Genomic DNA, 22,424 nt, shown 5'->3' on the forward strand with positions numbered 1-22,424 from the left:
ATTGCATCTCAAGTTCTAGAATTGAGATGAGACAAGTTGCATGAGTTAGGACAAATGCACTCATTTAGTTAACTCATCAATCACAAAACCAATTCCTAAAATAGAATTTGTCAGATTTAGCCATTTAAATTGCTTATAAGGAGGACAAATGCACTCATTGTAATCATTCTTCTTAAGCACAAGTATTGTGTGTGAGCTTGTGAAAGAGCGGAACAAGAAGGAACTTGTATGTGAGTTGGTAAAGAGCAATTTTCCTTGGGGATTGTGCTAGGAAATAGGAAGAAATTCGTGTTAAATAGGAGCAACCTATGTGCTAGGAAATAGGCCTCCAGAATTGCACAAAGGAGAAGGAAAGGAGATCAGGGTATTATAGGGGTTTCAGCGTAGTAGACGCAGAGGAAATCAGATTGGTTTCTATTGAAACAAAGTTGTATTGTAAGAGATCTATTGCTCAGTATTCTATCAATAAAATTCTCATACAAGTAGAGGGTTTTCCCAGTTGGGTTCCCTAGAAAAATTGTGTTGTTGAATTGTGTGATTGTGTATTTATTTCTATTCCTATTCCGCAGCAAAATAAGTAGAGAAAATATGTGTCCTAATGAAAAGAGACTAGCTTTCAGATTGTTTATTAGAGAAGTTGCAGATTTTCGTGGATTTTCTACAATAAGTGATATTCAAAGTGTTTCTAGTAATTGTAACCCACTGCCACCATTTTGTAGGCTAGGGCATTTCAGTAACTGATATATGCCGAGAATAGAATTTCTGTATTCACTGCAATTTCAAAATCCTATTGGCTTAGAAAATAACACAAAACCAATTTCAAGAGATACTCCAACTTCCGAAACAGAGATCAACAGATACTGTCCTTTTCGAGGAGATTGAATATATATCCTATCACCATACATCATGTTACAGAATTCCTTGTAGTCCGCTTCTTTGCTGACAAATTTGCACATAAAAAATTTGTACATGAATTTAATTATCCTTCAGATCTACTGATTTCCAAAGACGGACCCTTATGTTATGTGTCATCGTTCATTTATTTGCAAATTCTCCAGCTAAATAAAAATCAACTTCAAATGAATAAAAGGCTATTACAAAGCCATTCTAAGACAGTTACGCTGAACAAGTTTATCACAATTTGTTGAAGGGACAATTTGTATAATAAATTAATCTAGGGACATTTTCCTGGACATGTTTTCACTTACATTTGTAAAAACTTATTATTGTCAACTTTATGATCATTCATCGCCTCAAACGACTGTGATTTCACAATGAACGCAAAGCTTACCTCAAATGCATTTTTAATTTGATCCTACAGCATAATACTTCTTTGAGCTGCATGTATTCTGTTATTTATTCAAAATCTAAAACTAATCATCAACCCTCCCCAAAATAATATGAAAGAGGATTGTTCTCATTATATCATCTACATTTGTTCCAATCAAATCTTTTAGAACATACAGAATTGACAAGAAAATACTCGTGGAAAACAACATACAAGCACTACACCATGGTACAAACAGCTGGCATTCGATTTCCACTCCAGTAGTGAACCACGATTTCATAAACAACCTTTAGACAAAGGCCCAAAGATGCCATAGATTCCAAACAAAATCCTTCTTAGCAATACTACAATTCAAGTAAAATTTAGAAACTAAGAACAAACGCATTCTCTAAATTACAATCCAATCATGAGGTGTACAATTTGGATGTGGTCAAATGAGTCAGACTTAACTACACAGTGAATTTGCACTCATGGTGATTTGAATGATATCAAGAAAAAACTATCCAGTTACACACTGAAAACCACCAAAAAGAAACAGAGCTTAGAACAGCATGAATAGACCATTGTTTTCTCCAACCGACACCTAGAAAGTAGAAGAGTGTCTCCAAAAGAACACAGTATGATTTGTCAAAAACAACAAACCAGTGTGTGCTTCTTGTTCTACTTCCAAGAATCAATGTGAAGCAGAAGCCAAGTGGTTTTTGAAAAACTAGAAGAAACTGTTGTACTGATTTGTAAGTGAATTTTTCAGATTTGAATACAAACCATATAACGAATATTGCCTCAGCTTGCTGATCTCATACCAGGAGTTAAACACAGCATCATGCTTATCTGTGCCTGAAAAAGCTAGCTGTATGCCCAAGCTGCAATCAACTGAACCTCCCTTGTTTTTGCAATCAGAAAGTTTAATTGCACAAGACTTCCCTTGATAACAGACAAATGATGACTTTCCTTGACAAGAACTACACCCATCTGTTTTCCATAATAAGCTTATCAGCTTTCCTTTTTGGAAGTCGAGAACCTGTAATCAAATTAAGTTGTCAAGATATGATGCTTCCCCTAATAATAGAAATAAAAATCATCACCCAGCTCTTAGAAAGAATTTACTCACCAATGTAAAGCTTGTGATAATGAGTGTTTGGTTAGCCACAAAAGTTGGAAGAGATCTTGCTGCATAGCGGCGCCCTGCAAATGCTACCATATCGCCATCCTGTTCCTGTTACACCAGATAAATCAAATAAATGAACTTGAGAATGGTCTTGTAAACACGCATGTGGCATGTGCACATGATTTGAACATAATATTGATGTGGAAAATAATTCACAAGTGGAGGAGTCCCAAAAAGTTTCAGGGACATCCAGCTGTGCCTTTTAGAGCATTTAGCGTATGCCAATGAATTAACTGGTGTTCTAATTGTTAAGTGGTTGTTTCTCTTCGAAAGGTATGTGAAGGAACTGAAAGAAATTGTAAGGCAACAAGTGCAACCCAAAGGTTGCACCCAAAGATTGCACCGCTGAAGGATAAGTTGTCTGGAGTCATAATTTGCGTGTACACAAATGAACTTCATGTTAAGTGCCACTCATATGGAAGGTCGATGAAACAGATGAAACAAGAGAAATTTTAGAGATAAATGGATAGTGTTAAGAGATGAAAAGTAATGATAAGATCATTTCCTATAAACACATTATAAACTAGTAATGTCTTTTATAAATAAACATTTAGTTTGTATCTTTTATTTTTCAGGTATGCTGCATCTGTTACTTCATACAACATATAAATACTCCATGGAGCAAAGAGATTTGCAACAAACTAACATGGGTACTAGGAAAAGGAAGTGCATTTTGGTCTGAAACCATGCCCAACAAAATTTTGCAGGCTGGCAATGCCATCCTTACCACACAAGGTACAAGAATCTTTTGTCACACCAAACTTTATGAAGGCTGCTTTTGACAGCCAAACCTTGATGAAGCGGAAGCCACCCCCATACTTCGTATTTAAAGGAAGAATGAAGTTTTCAAATGCACTAACACCTCCTCGACCAACACACCACAACCTCTGTCAACCCCTACCACTTGTTCAAGAGGGGGATAATTTTGAAAGAGGGCCTTGCCAAATCATAAAGTGTTGGAAACACTGAGAGGAGGGTGAATCAGTATTTCTCATCAATCAGTGTTTTTAATCTTTCAGAGCATTAATTATCTTTAACCTTTCATCAACATACACAGTAAACAACACCATTCAACAATGCACAATAATCAAGATAGTAGACAGAGATTTTTAAGTGGAAAACCCCCTCCGGGTTAAAAATCATCAAACGCTTCTTAATATTTGTCTTTAAAAATAATTACATCAAGTTTTCAACTCCAACTGAAGGAGGCTCCACCCTGTAGGATGCTCCAACACCCTGTTTACCAACTACAACTGGAAGGACACTCAAATGCCACAGATCCCATGCTCCAACCTGACAGATGCAACAACATTCTGTTTACCAGCTGCAACTGGACGGAGACTCCAAAGCCCTGTGCAAGCTCCAACCTGCCCTAGCATCACCCTGCCACCCTGAAGTGTTCTTAGGGTGATTGGATCTACCTGAAGGTGGATCCAATCACCTTTCTCGCACCACCCTGCCAACCTAATCAACCGACGGACCACATTTCACAATTTTCAGTTTGGATCCACATGTGCTCAAATCAATACAAAATACACTGAAATATAATCAGTGTTGCTTCTGCTTAGTATGTATATCAATGTCACAACCTTGCAGCCTCACTGCTCAACTCACATCAAACCCTAGCTGTCAATGCCAACTTTGTACTCAACTTCTGCTGCTGAAGCCCTAACCACACAACTGTGACCAACACTACTTGTCATATCAACTCAAGCAGTAGTATGTCCAATCCAATCCACTGTACTATCTCTGCTCTGGAATCATAATCATGTAATATTGTCACTGCTCTCATTGTTTACTTGTGCCCACGAGCACAAGCCAAGATGCCACCAATCTGTCCTGTGCCCAGCCGTACATTGTTTCAATTGTTGCAACAAAATCATGCAAACCCTCTCTGTTGTCTCAAACCTTAACTGCTCAAATCATCAATTTGCAAGTGAATGACCAAACGGTAATCAGCCCTGCAATGTCACTATCAAAACTAACAGGCACTATCTGCATAACAAGGTCTGTCTCTGAACTCTGACTTCAATGCTTCTTCCGATTTTTAATTTCGCTGCAGATTAAGCCCAGAAACCCCAAAACAAAGTATGAAATTAATTGTTAGACAAAGTGTCCCTATCAAGGCACATTATACATATTGCCACTTTCTAACAATTTGTTCTATGAATTGCAATTTTAATGCTTCGACAAATAAATCCTTAAGGTTAATGGTTAACTTTATAAGCCAAACCAAATGAGGATCAGATCTTAGACTTCAACTCACACAGCATACAAACTTTGCTTAAATATTAAAAGTGGGACCCATCTGATGTTATATATATATATATATATATATATATATATATATATATATCGATTTCCAAATGGAGCCCACTGGGATCCAGTCTGTCACTCTGCTCATACAATAGTCATATAAAAGGATACGTGTTGATCTCCTTATAATGTGTCAATATAAGTTGACAATCTATCAACTAATATAAACCCAGCTAAGTGTGAGGTGTTAATACAGTGTAGTCAGAGAATTGCTTGAGTTCCAGGTGTCATTCATATAGTCATAGGCAATTTTGGAACCCACTCAAATTCCTTTTCAAGACTGAGAAAATACAGTTGTAGAATAATACAGGTTGTTGATACAGTCAAGTGCCTGCACTTCTTCACTTCACACTCAGTCATTCCATCGACCTCAGACTTTCTCCCCAATGCACCAGTGAACCAGTCACACTGCTTTTCGACCTTCCAATTGAGTTCTACAATCGTGAGATGGTCAAGATATAGAGTGAGATACATGAAAAAAGGTGATCCAGATTAGGTTAGTTATTGGAAGCAAAAGCTAGCATATCAACTTTAGGTGCAGAGACCAACGTTGGCCAACTACTATAATGATGCCAGAACACACAAGACAGGTTACTGTATTTGAGGTCAAAGACTAGGGCTGGATCAAGTAGATGGAGGCCCGAAACAAATGTTGGATCAATACAGTAACAAGATTTCTAGCCAACAGTTCGAAACCTTTAGAAATAAGGCCGCATGTTTCTATTTACACCAGGAGCCACAATTGCATGCATCTCTATAAATTTGTATTAGATATAGGTAGAACTGTTTAGTTTATTGCCCAGAAGTATTCATCAAGGCCGCAGGGTACATGTATATATGTTGTCAATAGTCCACATTTAATTTCAAAGAATTCCAGGCCATTGTCAATGAAACTTCATCCTAGAACTGGTGTTTAACGTGATGTATAACCAGTTATACAAGACATCAAAGTATTAAGAGGTATAATCAGCGTAAACCTAATACCCAAAGGAAAAATAAATATAATCCAAGTCAACCACAGAAAAACCTTCCACAGATAGCCTCTTGTCAAATTTACAATAACCACAGAGTATGAATTATGAAAGGATCTTTGCTGGTCCAAGATTGTGAATGTTACAGGTTTTGGTCTTCTCCTAGAGTAAACCATACCTTGCAGCCCTAAAATTAACACAATGATATTCGCTAGCCAAAAATAATGAGGTTTGCTTCATGAAATGATGACCTAGACAGTGGTCTAGTACTCGGTCAGATGATCCACCAAGTTCTGAGGTAATGTTGCACAGAGGTTGTGTCCTGCGAGAGAAAATTCCCAAACGAGTCCCCAAAAACAATTCAAAACAGAACCCTTGTCACCCAACCCTCCATTCAAAGATCTGATCTGCACAGGACGTTAGGTCTTTCATTTGTTGATTCTGTTCTCCACAGGGCCGAAAGGAATTGTAGAAGAATATCACATGAATATGCATTTAAGAATCCATACATGAGGATAGACCGAATGCTCCTTTTTATACACAATGGAGGGGCTCTTTAAGGAATACACAGATTCCTATTTTTGAGGGATTTTAGGAGAGTGATCATCTTTTAAAAACAAACTTTATTTAAACTTAAAACCCATAGGTGAGGCCACTACTCTTTTGGAGATGGGGCATTAATGTTTCTTTGAAGTCAAGCCTTCTTTCATAATTTGATAGACCAAGGATAATCATTGAGACCTATTCTACCATAGACTTTTTGATGAAGATCCCCTTTCCATAATTAAATAAAATGTTGACCAATGACATTACCTCCCTTTGGGATTTTTGCACACGAACTGGGTTCTTCATCTTCAAACAGGCATAACTCACAAACCATGAGGCCGCTCGAGACACTCCACATATCACCAAAAGTAGCTCGACGAGGAGAATGCATCAAGGATGATTTCTAAGGCGAATACATTGATTTGCTTCTTCAAAAACCCTCAACAAGTGTGGGGCACATCCTTAGTCCAGGGAACCCAAACCCTAGAACTAAGGTTTCCATCCATCCTTCTGTGGAGCTTCCATCTTGATGTAACTCAAACAAATATTAAGAGCATTCATTAACTAATGTTGGCATCAATGACAACATCATTCAACATAAAGGTCCTTTGCTACTTAGATGCAAAAGGGCAGCTCACTCCATTGCCAATCCCTCCAAAACAGACCCGATACATCTAGTTGCATTTTAAAAAGACAATCTTCCAAAATCATATAGGAGAGGCACTCAAAAACCACTTCGTCCAAACAATTGAGTTTTTGGGCTCAGTTAAGAGCACACTAAGAGTGCCATTGTTGGCTATCATGATTCCACAAATCCTTTGAAAAGAAGCGACCTGTCCTGGCAACCAAACTTGGATGAAGATCCATTCTAATCACTATGGGACAGAAACATCCATATTAGTTGTCATGCCAAATACCAGGCATGTCAAGGTGCCTCAAATGTGAGGAAAGAAAAATAGATAATATCCACCAACTTCCAAGAAAACAACACCATCTTAAGTGGGATTCAGCTCGAAATCACAAAACTCTGAGCATTATTGATTATGTCACACAGTTGAAAGGGACCTTCAATACCCTGAATGTGTTTTCTATTGAATTCGATGTCAAACTAAACATTGCCAAAGAGCATCCCTCTCCACTACATGAACTACCCATTTGCCAAAAAGAACTTTCCATATTGCTCTTCTGTTAAGGAGGTACAATCCTCCTAGTGCAGATATCCCAATCCACAACAGGAATCCTAGTTGCCCCACCCTAGTTGCCCCAAAGAAGACTTCTTTCATGTTATATGAATCAGACACAAAATGATTTTGCAGCGCTTCTTCAATTGGAGCCAAGTGATGCTTCTACATGTGTCTTGAATCAACAGAATTTCAATCCAAATTGCTTCTACATGTATATTGATTCAAGGCACATGTAGAAACCCTTTGCTCCAATAAGTGGTAACAGGGTTGCGGGGTGTTGCAGGGCCTTCTAACCTACAACCTTTGGGATGGACAACACAGTCAAGATCAGGGTTGTAGGGACTTAGGATAGCAACAACGTGAGCTTGTATTTACAAATAGGAAACAACACCACCAATATGCCTACATTTTGTTGGATAATCATGGATCCTCAGGGCTTGGGACACGTCATTAGGCAATGGTCTAGTCGAGGATAAAGAAAGGAAGAGAAAACCTTTATTCCCATCAAAAGACTTGGAAACTCAAGTTTTCTGAATGATATTTTGAGGAATCTCACACCTACCGTGAAGGAAAATGACTTATGTAGGTAAGACTAAGGGGCCAAGATAATTATTGATAAAGAAACCCTAGCAATGAACATCCAAGTCCTAAGGAAAAAGCATTGATCTATACATGCTTTCAAATATGATCATCTCATCAAACCATCACCCCATAAATTTCTTGAAAATTGGGACTACCAGAATCAAGAATTAGATTACCTAGAGTTTCCTTTGTTTAACTCGTTTACTTCTTATGAGTATATAAGGATGGGGTCTATAATGGTGGTCAATAATTTACAATGAGAGCTAGCTTGTTCATTAAATACTGGACAATGGGCATTGAACTTATCAGGGATATACTTCCAACAACCCCTGTATCGATAAGATTGTTTGCACTACAACTGAAATTCAAAGATAAGTTTGGATTCAAAATAACTAAATGACCCATTGAGTAAGTTGTTAGTGGTCCACAATGCAAAATAGAAGATTGCTGATTACACCAAAATATATGTACAAATCCATTTGGAGAAGGGATTGTCAACCTACCTAAACTCGAAACTACCATCATATACATGACACCAAACAATTCATTATGAAGGTATGTTTAATAGATTAACCTCCCACTTGTGTAACCACTGCACACTTCTATAGAAAACGATATTGAAAGTTAGTGTGATATACAACTAAAGAGTCTAGGCCCAACTGATAATTCACTAGCATACCCCAAACCTTAGGATACTACCTACTAACATTAAAGTTGCCTTCATAAATCTCAGTGTTATTTTTTAGCATATGTTCATGGGCACATTACAAGATGGACTAGGTGGGTGGTCCATCATTTGACATCAGTAGTTTGTGAGTACCTTAACAATATTGGTATCTTGTTGCAGAGCTTTGTTCCAGAGTTGTATTGGGTGAGCTTTGTGGGGTGGTAAAAGATCAGTGTTTCAAGGGGTAGAACATCATGTGCTATTATTAATAATCTTTTCAGTTCTATGTTCCAGCATTATATTTTTAGTAGTTTTCCCCATGCCTCAAAATCTAGCAGGCCTTGTGAAGCCAGACATTGTTGAGGGAGATTACCACTAGCACCTCAATAATCTTCCTCCTGCTCTTTAATGGAATTGCACCACAAGAGAGGCTTCCCAGTGATCACCTAAAGGGTATTCTAAGTTACATGGCTCAAGGTGACATAAATGTAGACTAAGTAAAGATACTCTTTAATGGACAAAGACACATTTTTTTTGTACAGGAGCAGCGTATCATATACCAACCTCTAAAAGAGGCGAGTGAGACCTGAGGTTTCAATATGTATATCAATAAAGGAATTACCAAGCATACATGCACCAAAGAAAGGATTTACAAATGATATAATCAAGAAAGGAGAAAGCAAACCCTCAAATTAAGCCTATAATTAACAATCTTTTCAGTTCCATGTTTCAGCATTCTATTTTTAGTAGTTTTCCCTATGCCTCAAAATCTAGCAGGCCTTGTGAAGCCAGACATTGTTGCAACAATGAGGGAGATTACCACTAGCACCTCAATAATCTTCCTCCTACTCTTTAATGGAATTGCACCACAAGGGAGGTTTCCCAGTGATCACCTAAAGGGTATTCTACGTTACATGGCTCAAGGTGACATAAATGTAGACTAAGTAAAGATACTTTTTAATGGACAAAGACACAGTTTTTTTGTATAGGAGCAGCGTACCATATACCAAGCTCTAAAAGAGGCGTGTTAGACCTACGGTTTCAATATGTATATCAACAAAGGAATTACCAAGCATACATGCACCAAAGAAAGGATTTACAAATGATATAATAAAGAAAGGAGAAAGCAAACCCTCAAATTAAGCCCTAGCTAGGATTAGGGTTTTTCTAAGACAAATTACTTAGAGGGGATGACATCAGCCCCTTTTAGGGTAAATTTAAACATGTAAAATGCTAGATTTTGAGGGAGATGGCTCAACAAGGTTAAATCCAAGCCTATTAAGCTCTAACATCCATCCAAGGAGGCCCTTATTAGATTCAACACTATAAAATAGCCTTAGCAGCTTGCCTTTAAGGATTTAGAAAATGAGAAAGGAGAAAATATTTATATTTTAGAGATTTTTGACCAACACCAAGGATTCCCAACACCTATTCCTACTTGGATGATGGAGTCTTTTAGGGATAAATTTAGAGAAAATGAATTAATGCTTGGAGTAAGGGGGAAAAGCCTTGCTATCTTCTTTTTCAGGGGAGAAATTAAATAGGGGAAGCTCTCTAGGAGGTCCCCTATGGATTTCAAGGAAGATAAATTTAACATGCAATAATCAACCAAGATTTTCCATAAATAATATGCATTTAGACATGGAACAAGAAAAACCCTAGCATTAATTAATCACATGAAAAACAATAAAAAAATATGCAATTAAACTTACAATTCTTCCATGAAATAGCCTTCTTTCAATCCCAAAAAGACATCTCCAAGACAAAAATCAATCTCCAATAGAAATAGCTCCAAAAAGATCACATCTCCACAAGTAGTGAGTTTACACAAGGCTAAGTCAAGCTCTCTAAAGGAGGTTGAAATCCATGATGAGTGGTGAAAAATAACAATGGAGTCATCCTCTATTTATATGAGATTAATCACTCTCATTAACTAGCCTAGAAGCCCTATCACAAGTTTAATTTTGAGAATACATGAATAAAATGGGTCATAAGCCAACCAAATAACTCAATACAATAAGATAAGCCACTAAAAGCCCACATGTGTGGGTCGAAACTCCTCTCTAGCATGATGCCAAGCCCTTTTAGGACCAATAAAGATCCAAAATGCATGGAATGGGCAAGGTGCATCTCCAACCATCATAATCAACCAAATGATTTAGGGGAAGCCCTCAAATCATGCCTGAGAATGTCTCCATCAGTGTTGCAGGAAACGCCCCCCACCCCCCTCAGATCAAAAGCCCGATCCGTGATCCGTACGGATCCGTGGGTGATCCGCCCTCTGAAACGTGTTTTTTTTAAATCATACGAGCTTATTCCAGTGCTAGGAAATAGGAAGAAACAAACTACAAGCAAGTAGGAGCAGAGGTCAAGGTTGCAAGCAGGGTGTTTCTATCTAGTGTAGCTGTGAAAACGGCGAGTTTTCAATTGAAACAATTGTCTTGTATTTGATCTAATTACTCAAAACTCTATCAATAAAATCTACAGCAAGCATATGGTTTTCCTAGTTGGGCTCCCTAGAAATTTTTGTGTTTTTGCTATCGTGTGACTATGTTTTATTTATGTTCTATTCTGCTACAAATTGGTAGAGAAATTGTGTGCCTTAGTGCTACAATTAGTTCAGATTTGTCCATCAAGCAGTCGCAAAATTTCAAGGAAATTCTACATAAGTCACTTTTAGAAAGAAAAAAACACTTTCTAAAATCACTTGAGTCTCTGAAACTTTATAAAATCATTTTTAGAAAAAACCACTTTCTAAAATCACTTAAGTCACTTTTAGTAATTAATAATTATTTATAAAAAGCCACTTTATAAACAAAGTGTTTAGGAAGTGACATTCTCCTAGTCACTTTTGCAAGCTAGGCACCACCACTGCAAAAGTACCCCCAAGCTACAATTTCTAACAGTAAGAACAGCTCTGAACAAGTTCACAAAGCAATGGCATGTCTTCATTAAAGGAGTCATGGCACAGGAGAATCTCCCACCCTGGGATAGGTTGTGGGATGACTTCACTCAAGAGGAGACGCATGAGGAGGCTCTTCGAGACTAAGTTGATACTAGGGACTCAGTGTACTAATTTGGAAAATGTGCAGGAGGCCTCTTCTAGATCTGTCAAGTCTAGTTGGTATGAGCGGACATTGATGGATGCTCAAGAGCAAACTCCTAGGAGCATGGTTGGAAGGAACAAGTCTACAAATCAAATTCGAAGCAGGCAGCAAGGAAGCCTTCCAATTTCTAGGGAGCAATTATAGCAGCAGATGACGAAATAGGAACAGATCCAAGCGGAGGAGGTTCTTCCAAAAGTACCTCCCTTACTAAGAGGGAGTGTTGATTTTTGTAGCTTGAGCAAGTACTTCTAGACTTGTGGCTTGACTAGAAGGACCTTTGTTTTGCCTCTTTAGGAGCTTGCATGCGACATCCGGAGTTTGAATGTTGAATGCATGCTACATGTGGAGTGTGCAAGTGAGTTGCATGCATGCGAGTGAGTTGCATGCATGCGAATGAGTTGCGTGCGACATGCATGTAATGCAAGCTAAATTTATGACTAATACTTGAGTTAAAGCAAAGAAAGCTAAAAATAAGAAAGTTAACTAAATTTAAGTAAATTATCTTCAGTTAACTTGATGAGTTAATTTTGATCGTCGATCTTAGCTTAGAAAAGCTATAAATTGAGCCTAAGGGTTGATGAAAAGATAACACAGCAACATAAGGTTGAGAGCGGCATCTCAATGAGCATGTGCGGGGTCCAAAAAGGCGCAAAGTGGTTAGAGATCCAGATCTACAAGAGAGCAGATTTGTTGAATCAGATCCAAAGTATTGTTACTCTATATTTTCTCAATTGGGCCATTATCCGAAAATGGGAGCCCATGTAAATTATGGATTTTCTAATGATAAACTGATTTGTTGGGCAGAAATTTGTGTGTCTTGTTATGATTCAGATCGTGTAATTTTTCTTATGCTTAATATTTTATTAGGAACTTATTTGTGTATTTGTTTAGTAATTTATTGCTTGCAATTAAACATCAAGTGTTGGGTTATAGAAAATCTAACACAACATGCACTAAGGAAAAGATAGGACAAGAGCCAAATTGGACAAGATTTATGGTCCCAATGAGGGGCTACTCTTTTCAAGCAAAGCATAGCCAATAGATATGGTCTTGAATGTTGTTGGTTTTAATCACCAACTATTACCACCTCTATTTCATTTGGATGGGCTCTAGAGGAGCACATTCATTCTATGCTCAGAGCCAACATTTCTCACCTAGACTTGAAGGACTATAAGGCCCGTGTTCACAACTTTTGGAACCTCACCCTTGGACCCCAAGAAGAGGGGTTGCATCCTTTGGTGGGAATATGTTATTTGAAAGAAGGAAAATTTTATCCAAATTTGGGGAAGAATAGTAGCTTCAAAATGGAGGAAAGGTTAGACTAGCAAAGGGAAGATGTTAATGCTAAAAAGAAAATTGAGAACCTTTATAATTTAGCTTTACAAGAATAAGCAAAGAGGTTGGGATCACTTCATTAAAAGTGACAAGGAGTATGTTTTAGCTTTGAGACTTATGCGGGATGTTGATGTTGATAGCTTGGACCACTACTTTTGCATAAGCTAGGTGTCAAGCCTCTTCCAGTACGTGCTTATGTTGAGCAAGTGACTTTTATGAATTTTTTTCCTAAGCTTAACTTAGGAAAAGCACATTGATTAATTTATTCATTAATGTTGGCTACAAGGCTACAGTTTTTAATGAAAAGTAATTTAATTTACTTTTAAAACAATTTTCTGGCAGTTATATTTTTTGGGGGGTTTGCGTATTTTATTTGGAAGTTTGTCAGAATGGTTGCAATAGGGTTGAGGTAAGGTTGAGGTTTGAAGGCCAGTTGGAGGATGCAACCAACTACAGTCCTTGGAAGGGGGAGTAAAGCATTAGTGTTGATGGAGAATGGAATTTGGGAGTTTGTAGATCAATAACTCAGCCATCCTACTGATGCTACACAATTGGTCACCCATAACCAAAAGGGCGTGAAAGCCAGGAAAATCATTCTGGATGGGGTGAAGGATCATATGATCCCTCATCTTTCCCGAAAGAAATCAATCAAGGAAATGGCAGAGGCCCTAACAAAGTTGTACCAAAGTGACAATCACAATAGGAAAATGGTACTAAGGGAGATGCTCAAAAGCACTAAGATGCCCAAATCAAATACAATAGTGACTTGTCTCGCCAGGATCACACAAGTTTGTGATGAGTTGGCTGCAATTGGAAAGGCCATGTCAGATGAAAAGTTGGTGAGGATGGCCTTGAATGGCTTCAAAAAGCCATGGGCTCCTTCATTAAGGGTATTTTGGCACAAGAGAAGCTTACAAACTAAGAAAGGTTGTGGGATGGCTTCATCCCAGAAGAGATTTCAGAGAAGTCTCTACATGGTGACCAGCGGAAAGGTGACAATGAGAACCTTGCCCTTGTGAGTCAAGCAATGAAGGGCAAGGGGAGCCCAAAAAAAATGTGAGTGGAGAAGCTACTTCACAAGATGGGAAGAAGGGCATGAGCAAAGTTAAGTGCTTTGCATGTCACAAGTTTGGCCACTATGCAGGTCAATGTCTATGTCTGAACAAGAAGAAGGGCAAGGGGAAGGCACAGGTAGCAGCCTTAGCAGATTCACATGTCAGCAAGTTTGCCAGCAGGTTCAAGATGGAGTTCTTGTTGGTGTCTTGTATTTCTGACATCTTAGCCAGGCGTGCGTAGTTCGTGCAGTGGTGCTTGACATTTCCAAGCTGAGAATTTTGTAGGACCAATTGTTATTGTACACATGATTGTAGCTAAAACTAAATCCCCAACGCCGTCTTGTTCCACGACCACGCTCGCACTGGGATTGGGGAGGCAGCATAGATGGGCTATGTCAACAGCGAGGGTTATAGAGTCGTTGACAGAAAATCAAATCAAAATTGGGATTTTATCTTTGAAAGGGTTTGACTAAAGACTTAATATCGGGGGAAATAACCAGATCTAAGTAAACAATATATAAACAAGGCAGGATTTAAATCCTAAATCTATGAGAAGAAAGGGCATGCGTGCGTACCGGGCTAAAGGAACCGGTGGTGGTATTGATGGTGAGAAGGGTAATCTCGTCGACTTTGGGCCTGAAAACCGCAAGGTGATTAGACGACAGCTGCAAGCGACTGTCACATGGTGACAGCTCCAGTTTATTCAAGTAGAATGATTGCCTGGGCGCGAATGCTATGCCAAATGTGAATCCATCTTTCTTCTGTACCAGTGTATCCGCACATGGACTGAATACGCTGTTGGTGTCATCCGCCTTCGCCAATTCTCCCACTCCCACTAATAATAATAGAGATACACAGATCACGGCTCTGCACCCCATTTCAGAGTACGCAAGATCAAAATTGATTGGTCTTCTCAGCCGGAGCAGAAGCTGATGTGATTATACACACAAAACCGCACCAGATCAAAGACTGCAAAATAGAATCGTTTATGTTTGTATGGATAAATACCTTTACATATACAAGTCTTGCACCGAACGCGTTCAGGTCGGTTCCACAGGCGCCTTTGCCCAACATTTACACTAGCCGTGCCGGGCAGAAGAAATGCACGCATTAGAAGTCAATGATACCATTTAGTGACGATTGTTTTTAAAATTGAATTTGGACGGGGCATCAAAAGGAGAGCCTTAGCGAGAGTAACCAATTGTGCTAGGTGGTTATGGGTGTTCTTCTTTTTAATGAGGTGTAAAAAGAAGTAAAGTAGTAGGAGAGGAATGTGTGGTTTAGTATTGAATTCTTATCATTTTTAAAAAATAATAAAGTATAGAATTTAAGATAGTTTAAAGGATAATTTAATTGGTCGAGTTTTTATTGTTAAGTACTTTATCAATCGGGAGGTCATGGGTCAAATTTTCTTGACGCTTTTGGGGTTAGGGCTTGCTAGTTTGGCCAGCGGGTTGATTACCTGGATTTTACCCTGGATGTAGCGGTCACTAGTGTCTGTGAACCACAATATAAAAAAAAGTACTTATATCATTTTGTTGAGCGAGAGGCTCATTCTACAGCCAAGTGTGAAGTGTAACTTTGTTTGTCTATCATCAAAGTTTAAATTTTGCTCATGTCGGCCCAAATATAAATTTGAAAATATATATATATATATATATATATATATATATATATATATATATATATATATAATAATGTCGGTGCATAAAAAAAATTGCACGTAAAGAATAAATAACTATACAAAATATTTAAATAATGTGGGTGCATACAAAAATTTGCACTTGAAGAATAAATAACTATACAAAATATTTAAATAATGTCGGTGCATACAAAAATTTGCATGTGAAGAAATTGGATCCCTCTCGGCTCATGTTAGATACGTATTTAAGATGGATCTATGTTGGTATTTAAATATGTTGGTTTAGTTTGAGTTGTTAAGAGCTTTAAACTTTATGCAAAAAGTATTAAGATTAATTTTAAGTTAGTTGTTTTTATTGCATGCTCATTCAATATTAGTGATAGGTTAGGCACCTTAATTTGTATTTATGGGTTCACACTAGGTATCATCCCTTAAAATTTGAATTTGCACAAGGCATCAAAAGGATACCTAGACAAAGATTTAGCAGTGACCATTGATGGTGCAAAGTGATGTCATTGTTCATGTTTTTCTTGTAAACCATGAAGAGAAGGCATGGTTTAGTTGTTCAATGCAAGAATTATGTAATTGTCCTTCTCGCAATCAAAGACTTGAAGCCTCCTCTTTTTATTCCATTGCTTGGGTTAAGGGAGGGTCCTATAGAAGAGAATTTGATGTCTAGGAGATCTATCAATTTGAGTCAATAGCAAGAAATTCACAAGTTCTCTGTGAATCTCCTTTAGAAGGCTTCAAATATAATCTCATATTAAGAGGTAAAGGATACTCAATTTTTTAGGAATGATAAAGTGGGCTTAGGATTTTTTGATATGTTATGTTCTAATAGGGAATAATGGGCTAAAAATAATTCATAAGCTTTTCAAAATGTTTGGGAGTTGGGAATTTAGTTATATTGATGTTGTAGGGAGATCAAGGGGGAACATAACTTGGTGGGAAAAGGAACATTTTTACCTTATTAATTCATAGCCATTCTCTACAAGTTCGAGTACTCCTTTGTTATCTCTAGACCTTGGAAACTAGCCCACTCTTCTAAACATATATGACCCCTATTTGGATAGAGTGTCATATGAGGAGAAAGTGTTTAATATGGAATGGATCCATAATGTTCTAGTTGAAGTAGGAGGGATCTAAATTTCATTATCAGAGAATCTAACATATGCTTTATACAAGTCAAGCTTCATCACCATGATTGGATTAATTTTAAGCTTCATTGAATGGATACCTTTTTTAGTCACCTATATTGCATTATGATTTAGCCTTCCTTCCAAAAACCTCAACTATTCCTTTGAAACAACCTCCAAAAAAAAAAAAAAAATTATAATATCTATAATTTTATCCTATAAATGTATTGATTTGAATTCCCCAATTCTCTATGGGTTAACCTTCTTAGGGATTAAAGCCAAAAGTGTGGCATTAGATGCCTATAGGATTTTTACTTGGCTTTTGACCTCTTATATTGATCTATGTAAGTCGTCTTCAAGCAAGTCATAAAAACCCATGTAAAATTCCACAAGTAAGACATTTGGACCAAAAATTGTCTCTTTTGAATGAAGATAAAAAATAAAAATAAAAACCTTTAGTTCCTCTTTAGAAACCCCATTTACAAACCTTGGAAAATAAGAAGATTTTTTATAACCTTCGCAATATTAATTCTATTATGGTTTGAGTACATAGAGTAGAAGTATAAAATGTCATTTTCTTCTATTTCATGAAATATTGTAGCCATGCAACCATCCTTTCTCATCTCCCAAATGGAATTAACTCGCTTCTTGTTATTAACTAACTATGGAAAAAAGATGTCCCCCGATCGGGGTGACGGAGTGGGTAAACAAAAGTAATGGCGATGTCAGAAGCCAGGAGACGCGAGGACTGCTTACCGCAACTCGCATGATTATAGCGCAGAACGTGGAGAGGTACTGCATACCAAGAGGGATGTCAGATGGGCGAAGTGGCGTGAGGAATGTTGGGAAGAGGAGAGGTGGTAAGGACGGCGGCGTAAGGAGGATGGGACGGCAGGCAGGTGCGACAGAGTATGAAAGTGGGGGTAAGGAAAGAAGGATGGATAGATTGCAAGGGAGAAGGCGGAGGAGAGCGACGGGCAAGCCAGACACGCATCCAGCAAGCAGGAAGAGTAACCTCGGGTATGTTTACTGTCTTTTCTCTGTAATTTGCAAAGGAAAATTCAGTATGATGGGAGGGGAAAGGAACTTGGGTCAGGGAGGGAAGGAGAGACCTCGTGTAGAGGTTATGTTGTGCAAACAGAGCAGTAGTAGCGAGAGGGAGTGGCCCGGTAGCTTTGCTTCGAGGCTAGAAAGGATGGAGGGCTTAGAAGATAATAGGGAGGGGCGCACTGTGCTCAGGGCTAAGGATAGAAAGGCTAGAAAGGATTGTATCAGGGTGGCAGGGAGGTCTGAGAGTCCGGAAAATTTCTTCAGGCAGAAATTCTGGGTAGGTAAGGTAAGCTCGGGTAGCAGAGAGGAGCGAGCTTGTGAGGGGAAGCCGGGCAGGAAGTTAAGAAAGAATGGGGTGACCTTCAAAGGGGGTAATGCTGCGAAGAGAGGGAGTGGTGTCAGCCAACAAGGCAGGAAGGGAGAGGAGAATCTTAGAGAGGGGGTTGGCCCGAGGGAACCCAAGGAGGGAGGACGTGAAAAAGGAGGAGAGACAGTAACCAGGGGTCCGAAAGAGAAGCAAGACAGAGGGAGCAAGGAGAAGGTGAGGACCATCCCTGGCTCATTGGAGTACTTGGGAGTAGAGGAGTGTAGACATAGGGGAGATAGCGCAGGTAGACATAAACCCTATGAAACAATTGGAATTTGGACAGGTAATGGCTGTTTTATCCTGACTCTGAACTGTGTCCATTGTGAACAGGTAGCAGAGACTGGAGACATGGCGCGGGCAGCCAGAGGACGAGGTCGCAGAGGACGGGGAAATAACGGACCTCGATCTCAGGATATGGGAACCTCAGAAAAAAGGATGGGAAGATGACCCATGGATGAGACCGTGAAGGAAGCAGCCAAGGCTTATAAGAAAGGCACGGATGAAGGGATAAGGAAAATTATTGAGGAAATGGAGGAAAGGATTATGGAAGAGGACTCGGAGGAAGAAATGGAGGAATGGAGAGACCTCATTCCCGATCCTGGAAATACTAGAGGAAGACTTTCTCAATTTAAACAAACCTTACATTTGTACTGGCTCATGAAGAGGCTGGTTGGAAAAGCGATGGAACAAGTGTCCATGGGGATGGCTTTGATAATCAGAGACATGCCAGATTATAAACGAGACCTGCAAACCATACAGTTCCAGCTATGCAAGCAGGATATAAGATTAGATCGAATACAGAGACACATTCCATGCATCGTTGAAATGACACCAACGAATGGAGATTCAACTGAAGACCCAGCGAACGTCGAGTCAGAATAGGAAGAGCCCAAGGAATAGACTGAGCTCATGGATCTCAGGTTACTATTTTTTTAGCAGCTAGTTTTCTTTTATATGCATGCTTATGGGACCTAAGATTAAAGACTGGTTTTTAAATAGTTCTGTATATATTGCTTGGGTAGAAAGACTGATAACTTTCCAATTTTGGATGGCTTATAATATGCATAGGTGGCCAACAGACTTGGTTTCCCATTGGGCAAGTTGAGGCCACCTATTGACAGTTTGTGGATTCAGTTTTCTTTTATAGAAATAGAAAAGGAGGACCTACCTAAGCTTACAAGAAAAAAAAGCTATGGAAAAAAGATGTATTTTCATCACCTTTTCCACCTATATAACTCTTATCTTAATCCTCCATTATGCTTCTTACCTTCCTAATAAAGAATTCTTTAATTTTTCTAAAGCTTACATTCTTTGCTTCATTACTTTTGAACACCAACCACCCCTCCAAACACACACAAAAACCACATTTTGATGATACAAATTAGAAATCTCTTCTTTGACCTCCTTTAATTCCTTTTCAACATTCCCTAATTTTTTTTAGATGCACAAGTTGTCACAACCCGTTTTACGTTCTTCAAATATTTTGCATCTTGAAAGCTTGTAGTATCCATAGATAAAGGATCATAGCTCACCCATACCTCCTTTAAAAACTCGGTAGATTCTTCTTCATTATCCAGATAAACAATAAACATGAAATGGGTTATATGTTTGGCATATATATTCATTATTTGTAAGATAATAGGAAGGTGGTTAAAACCCTCCTCCTATACCCACTTGAGAGCACATTCTCTCCACCTCCATCATTAATTCCTTCTAGATCGAGAAAGAATATAGTTTCTTAGATACACATTCCCTTCACATTTTGTTATTTCCCTCTACTAGTTTATGAAGGTTTAAGGAAATTAATAAAAGAGGCCAATGAAACTAGTAGTTTCAAAGGGGAAATATTAGAGGTGATTGTTATGTAACACATTTGTTGTTCAGTGGTGATATTCATATATTATGTGAAGGTTTGAGGAGAGTGGTTGGGAAGCTTAAAAAACATGTTAGAACTATCATGCATGGCCACTAGCATGAAAAAAAAATAGTTAAGTAAATAATATCCCTTTGGAGTTTTAATAAGGCGGTAAAAAACTCCATCATTCAATCATGCCCTTACAATATGGTTGATCTTGAGGCAAATTTAAAATATCTAGGAATCCAACTAAAGCCAAATTTTATAAAATATGTGATTCATAATGGCTAATAGCTAAGGTGGAGAAAAAAATTGAATACTTCTTGTAATCATTGACTATCTATGTGGGGTCATTTGGTTGTAGTTGAAGTAGTAGTAGAAGTAGTTCAATTCTACTAGATGTCACTTGCATGGATTCCAAAAGGAGTACTGGAAAGAATTAGGTGGATATGCTACATGTTCATTTGGTCAGGAAAATCGGGGAAAAAGGATTAGTATTGATATTATAAAAATTAAAAATTAAAAGATTATATATATATATATATATATATTGGACATTACCTAAGGCCCATTGGGTATTCATACTTAAGAATATTTTTGTTCTCAAAGGCACTAGTAGCTAAGAATATGTGGCCCTCAACCCAAGGAAACAATTTGTCTTGGCTAGAGAATCGAAGGCTCCTATATCTAAGATAATATCTAAATCATGTGGTTGAATTCCTTCAAAAGTATATCCAACTACAATATAGGCTTGGCTAGTAGTGGAAACAGTGATTGTTGAATAATTTATTGTTTGGACATTTTCTAGCTATGGCATTTGATCTAAATCTTCTTTGTAATATAAAGAGTATCCACTTGCCTCTTCTTCTTCAGATTCTTCTTCATTTTCTTCAAAAATTGATCTAAATTGGATCATTATATTGTTTTTCATCCATCTCGTTGCATTTGGAGTGGAAAAAGTGGAGGAATCAACTCACGGGACTGTTTTTATTCGCGGGACCCAGTTTGGCAAAACAGGGTCTAAAACCTTCCGGGAGCGTTTTGAGGCATAACAGGGTCTGAAACCTTCCGGGAGCGTTTTGAGGCATAACGGGGTCTAAAACCTTCCGGGAGCGTTTTGAGGCATCAAATGACGTTTTTTAGGGGTAAAAAATTTTCGCCAACACATATCACCTTTTATTGCTATTCTACACACGCACATCTTTCCAACGCCGCAAGAAGTGTGTCAATCGGAGTCTGTATGCAAAAGTTATGACACTTAGAAGTTGACCTTCCTGTTTTCACACCTATAGTTCGGGAGGATGTCACGTCAACCCCATTATTCATGGAAAGGCGGCTAGCCACGTGTTTGTGATGTAAAATACTCTAGAAGAGTCTATTTTGTAACTCTATTTAAGAGTTGATGTAGTCAAAATTAACCACTAGTAGGTTATCGAGCCGTGTTAGGCCACTAGGAGGTAGAGGCATTCCATTCTTTCGAGAGCATTTTGTTCCATAGTTGAGAAAAGGTTACCAGGAGAGATAGGAGGTAGAGCACACAGAGAGGATTTGTGCACTGTAGCATCCCACGGGCTACTGACATCACTTCTTTGTATCTGCAACCATATTTCGAGACAAAGAAAGAGAGCGAAGCGAACTCATCATCCAGCTAGGTTTTCTCCTGAAAGGGTTTCCCATAGAGCATATCTTGTGTATTATGTGTGTGAGCTTATTTTGTCGTTCTCTACTTTTATGCTTGATTTACTTTTACATGCATGCACTAATTACAGTTAATTTTACAGATCTAGAAATTAAATAAAACTGTAATAGTGTAGAATTTCATATTTATAATATAATATTATCATATATGTTGTGACAAACTTTCCAGTGGAATATCCACGAGATTTTACGGGTCATTTGGTATCAGAGCCAGGTTTCTCTAGGTATTTTGTGGAGATTGCAGGGATCTAGATCGACGAGGCCAAAAATTGTAAAACCCTAATCATGGGTGACAAATATGTAAACGAACCTCGTGATCCTGTAGAAGTGAGGTTTTCGCTGCTCGAATAACATGTCACAGATATAAACCACAATGTAAACCTCCTCATGGAGGACCTAAGCAATAAGATGGGGATATTTGGAGAAGAAGGGGGATTATATGAAGAGGGAAAATCAG

The 22,424-nt window shown here is 38.3% G+C and overlaps 1 protein-coding gene across 1 annotated transcript; it reads right to left on the reverse strand.

Moving 5' to 3' along the window:
* Nucleotides 1-1,644: 1,644 nt before the first annotated feature.
* Nucleotides 1,645-15,373, reverse strand: LOC149167819 (uncharacterized). The gene is made up of 3 exons (XM_089433176.1): nt 14,795-15,373; nt 2,400-2,504; nt 1,645-2,309 (listed from the first exon to the last, which is right to left on the reverse strand). Exons 1-3 carry the CDS (start codon nt 15,095-15,097, stop codon nt 1,998-2,000), a joined length of 720 nt encoding a protein of 239 aa, XP_089289302.1. The 5' UTR covers nt 15,098-15,373; the 3' UTR covers nt 1,645-1,997.
* Between the last annotated feature and the right edge of the window lie 7,051 nt (nt 15,374-22,424).

Source organism: Pinus tabuliformis, chromosome 5_1 (assembly GCF_031772625.1).
Source record: "Pinus tabuliformis cultivar Carrire ecotype Pingquan chromosome 5_1, CPIR1, whole genome shotgun sequence".
Lineage (NCBI taxonomy): Eukaryota > Viridiplantae > Streptophyta > Pinopsida > Pinales > Pinaceae > Pinus > Pinus tabuliformis.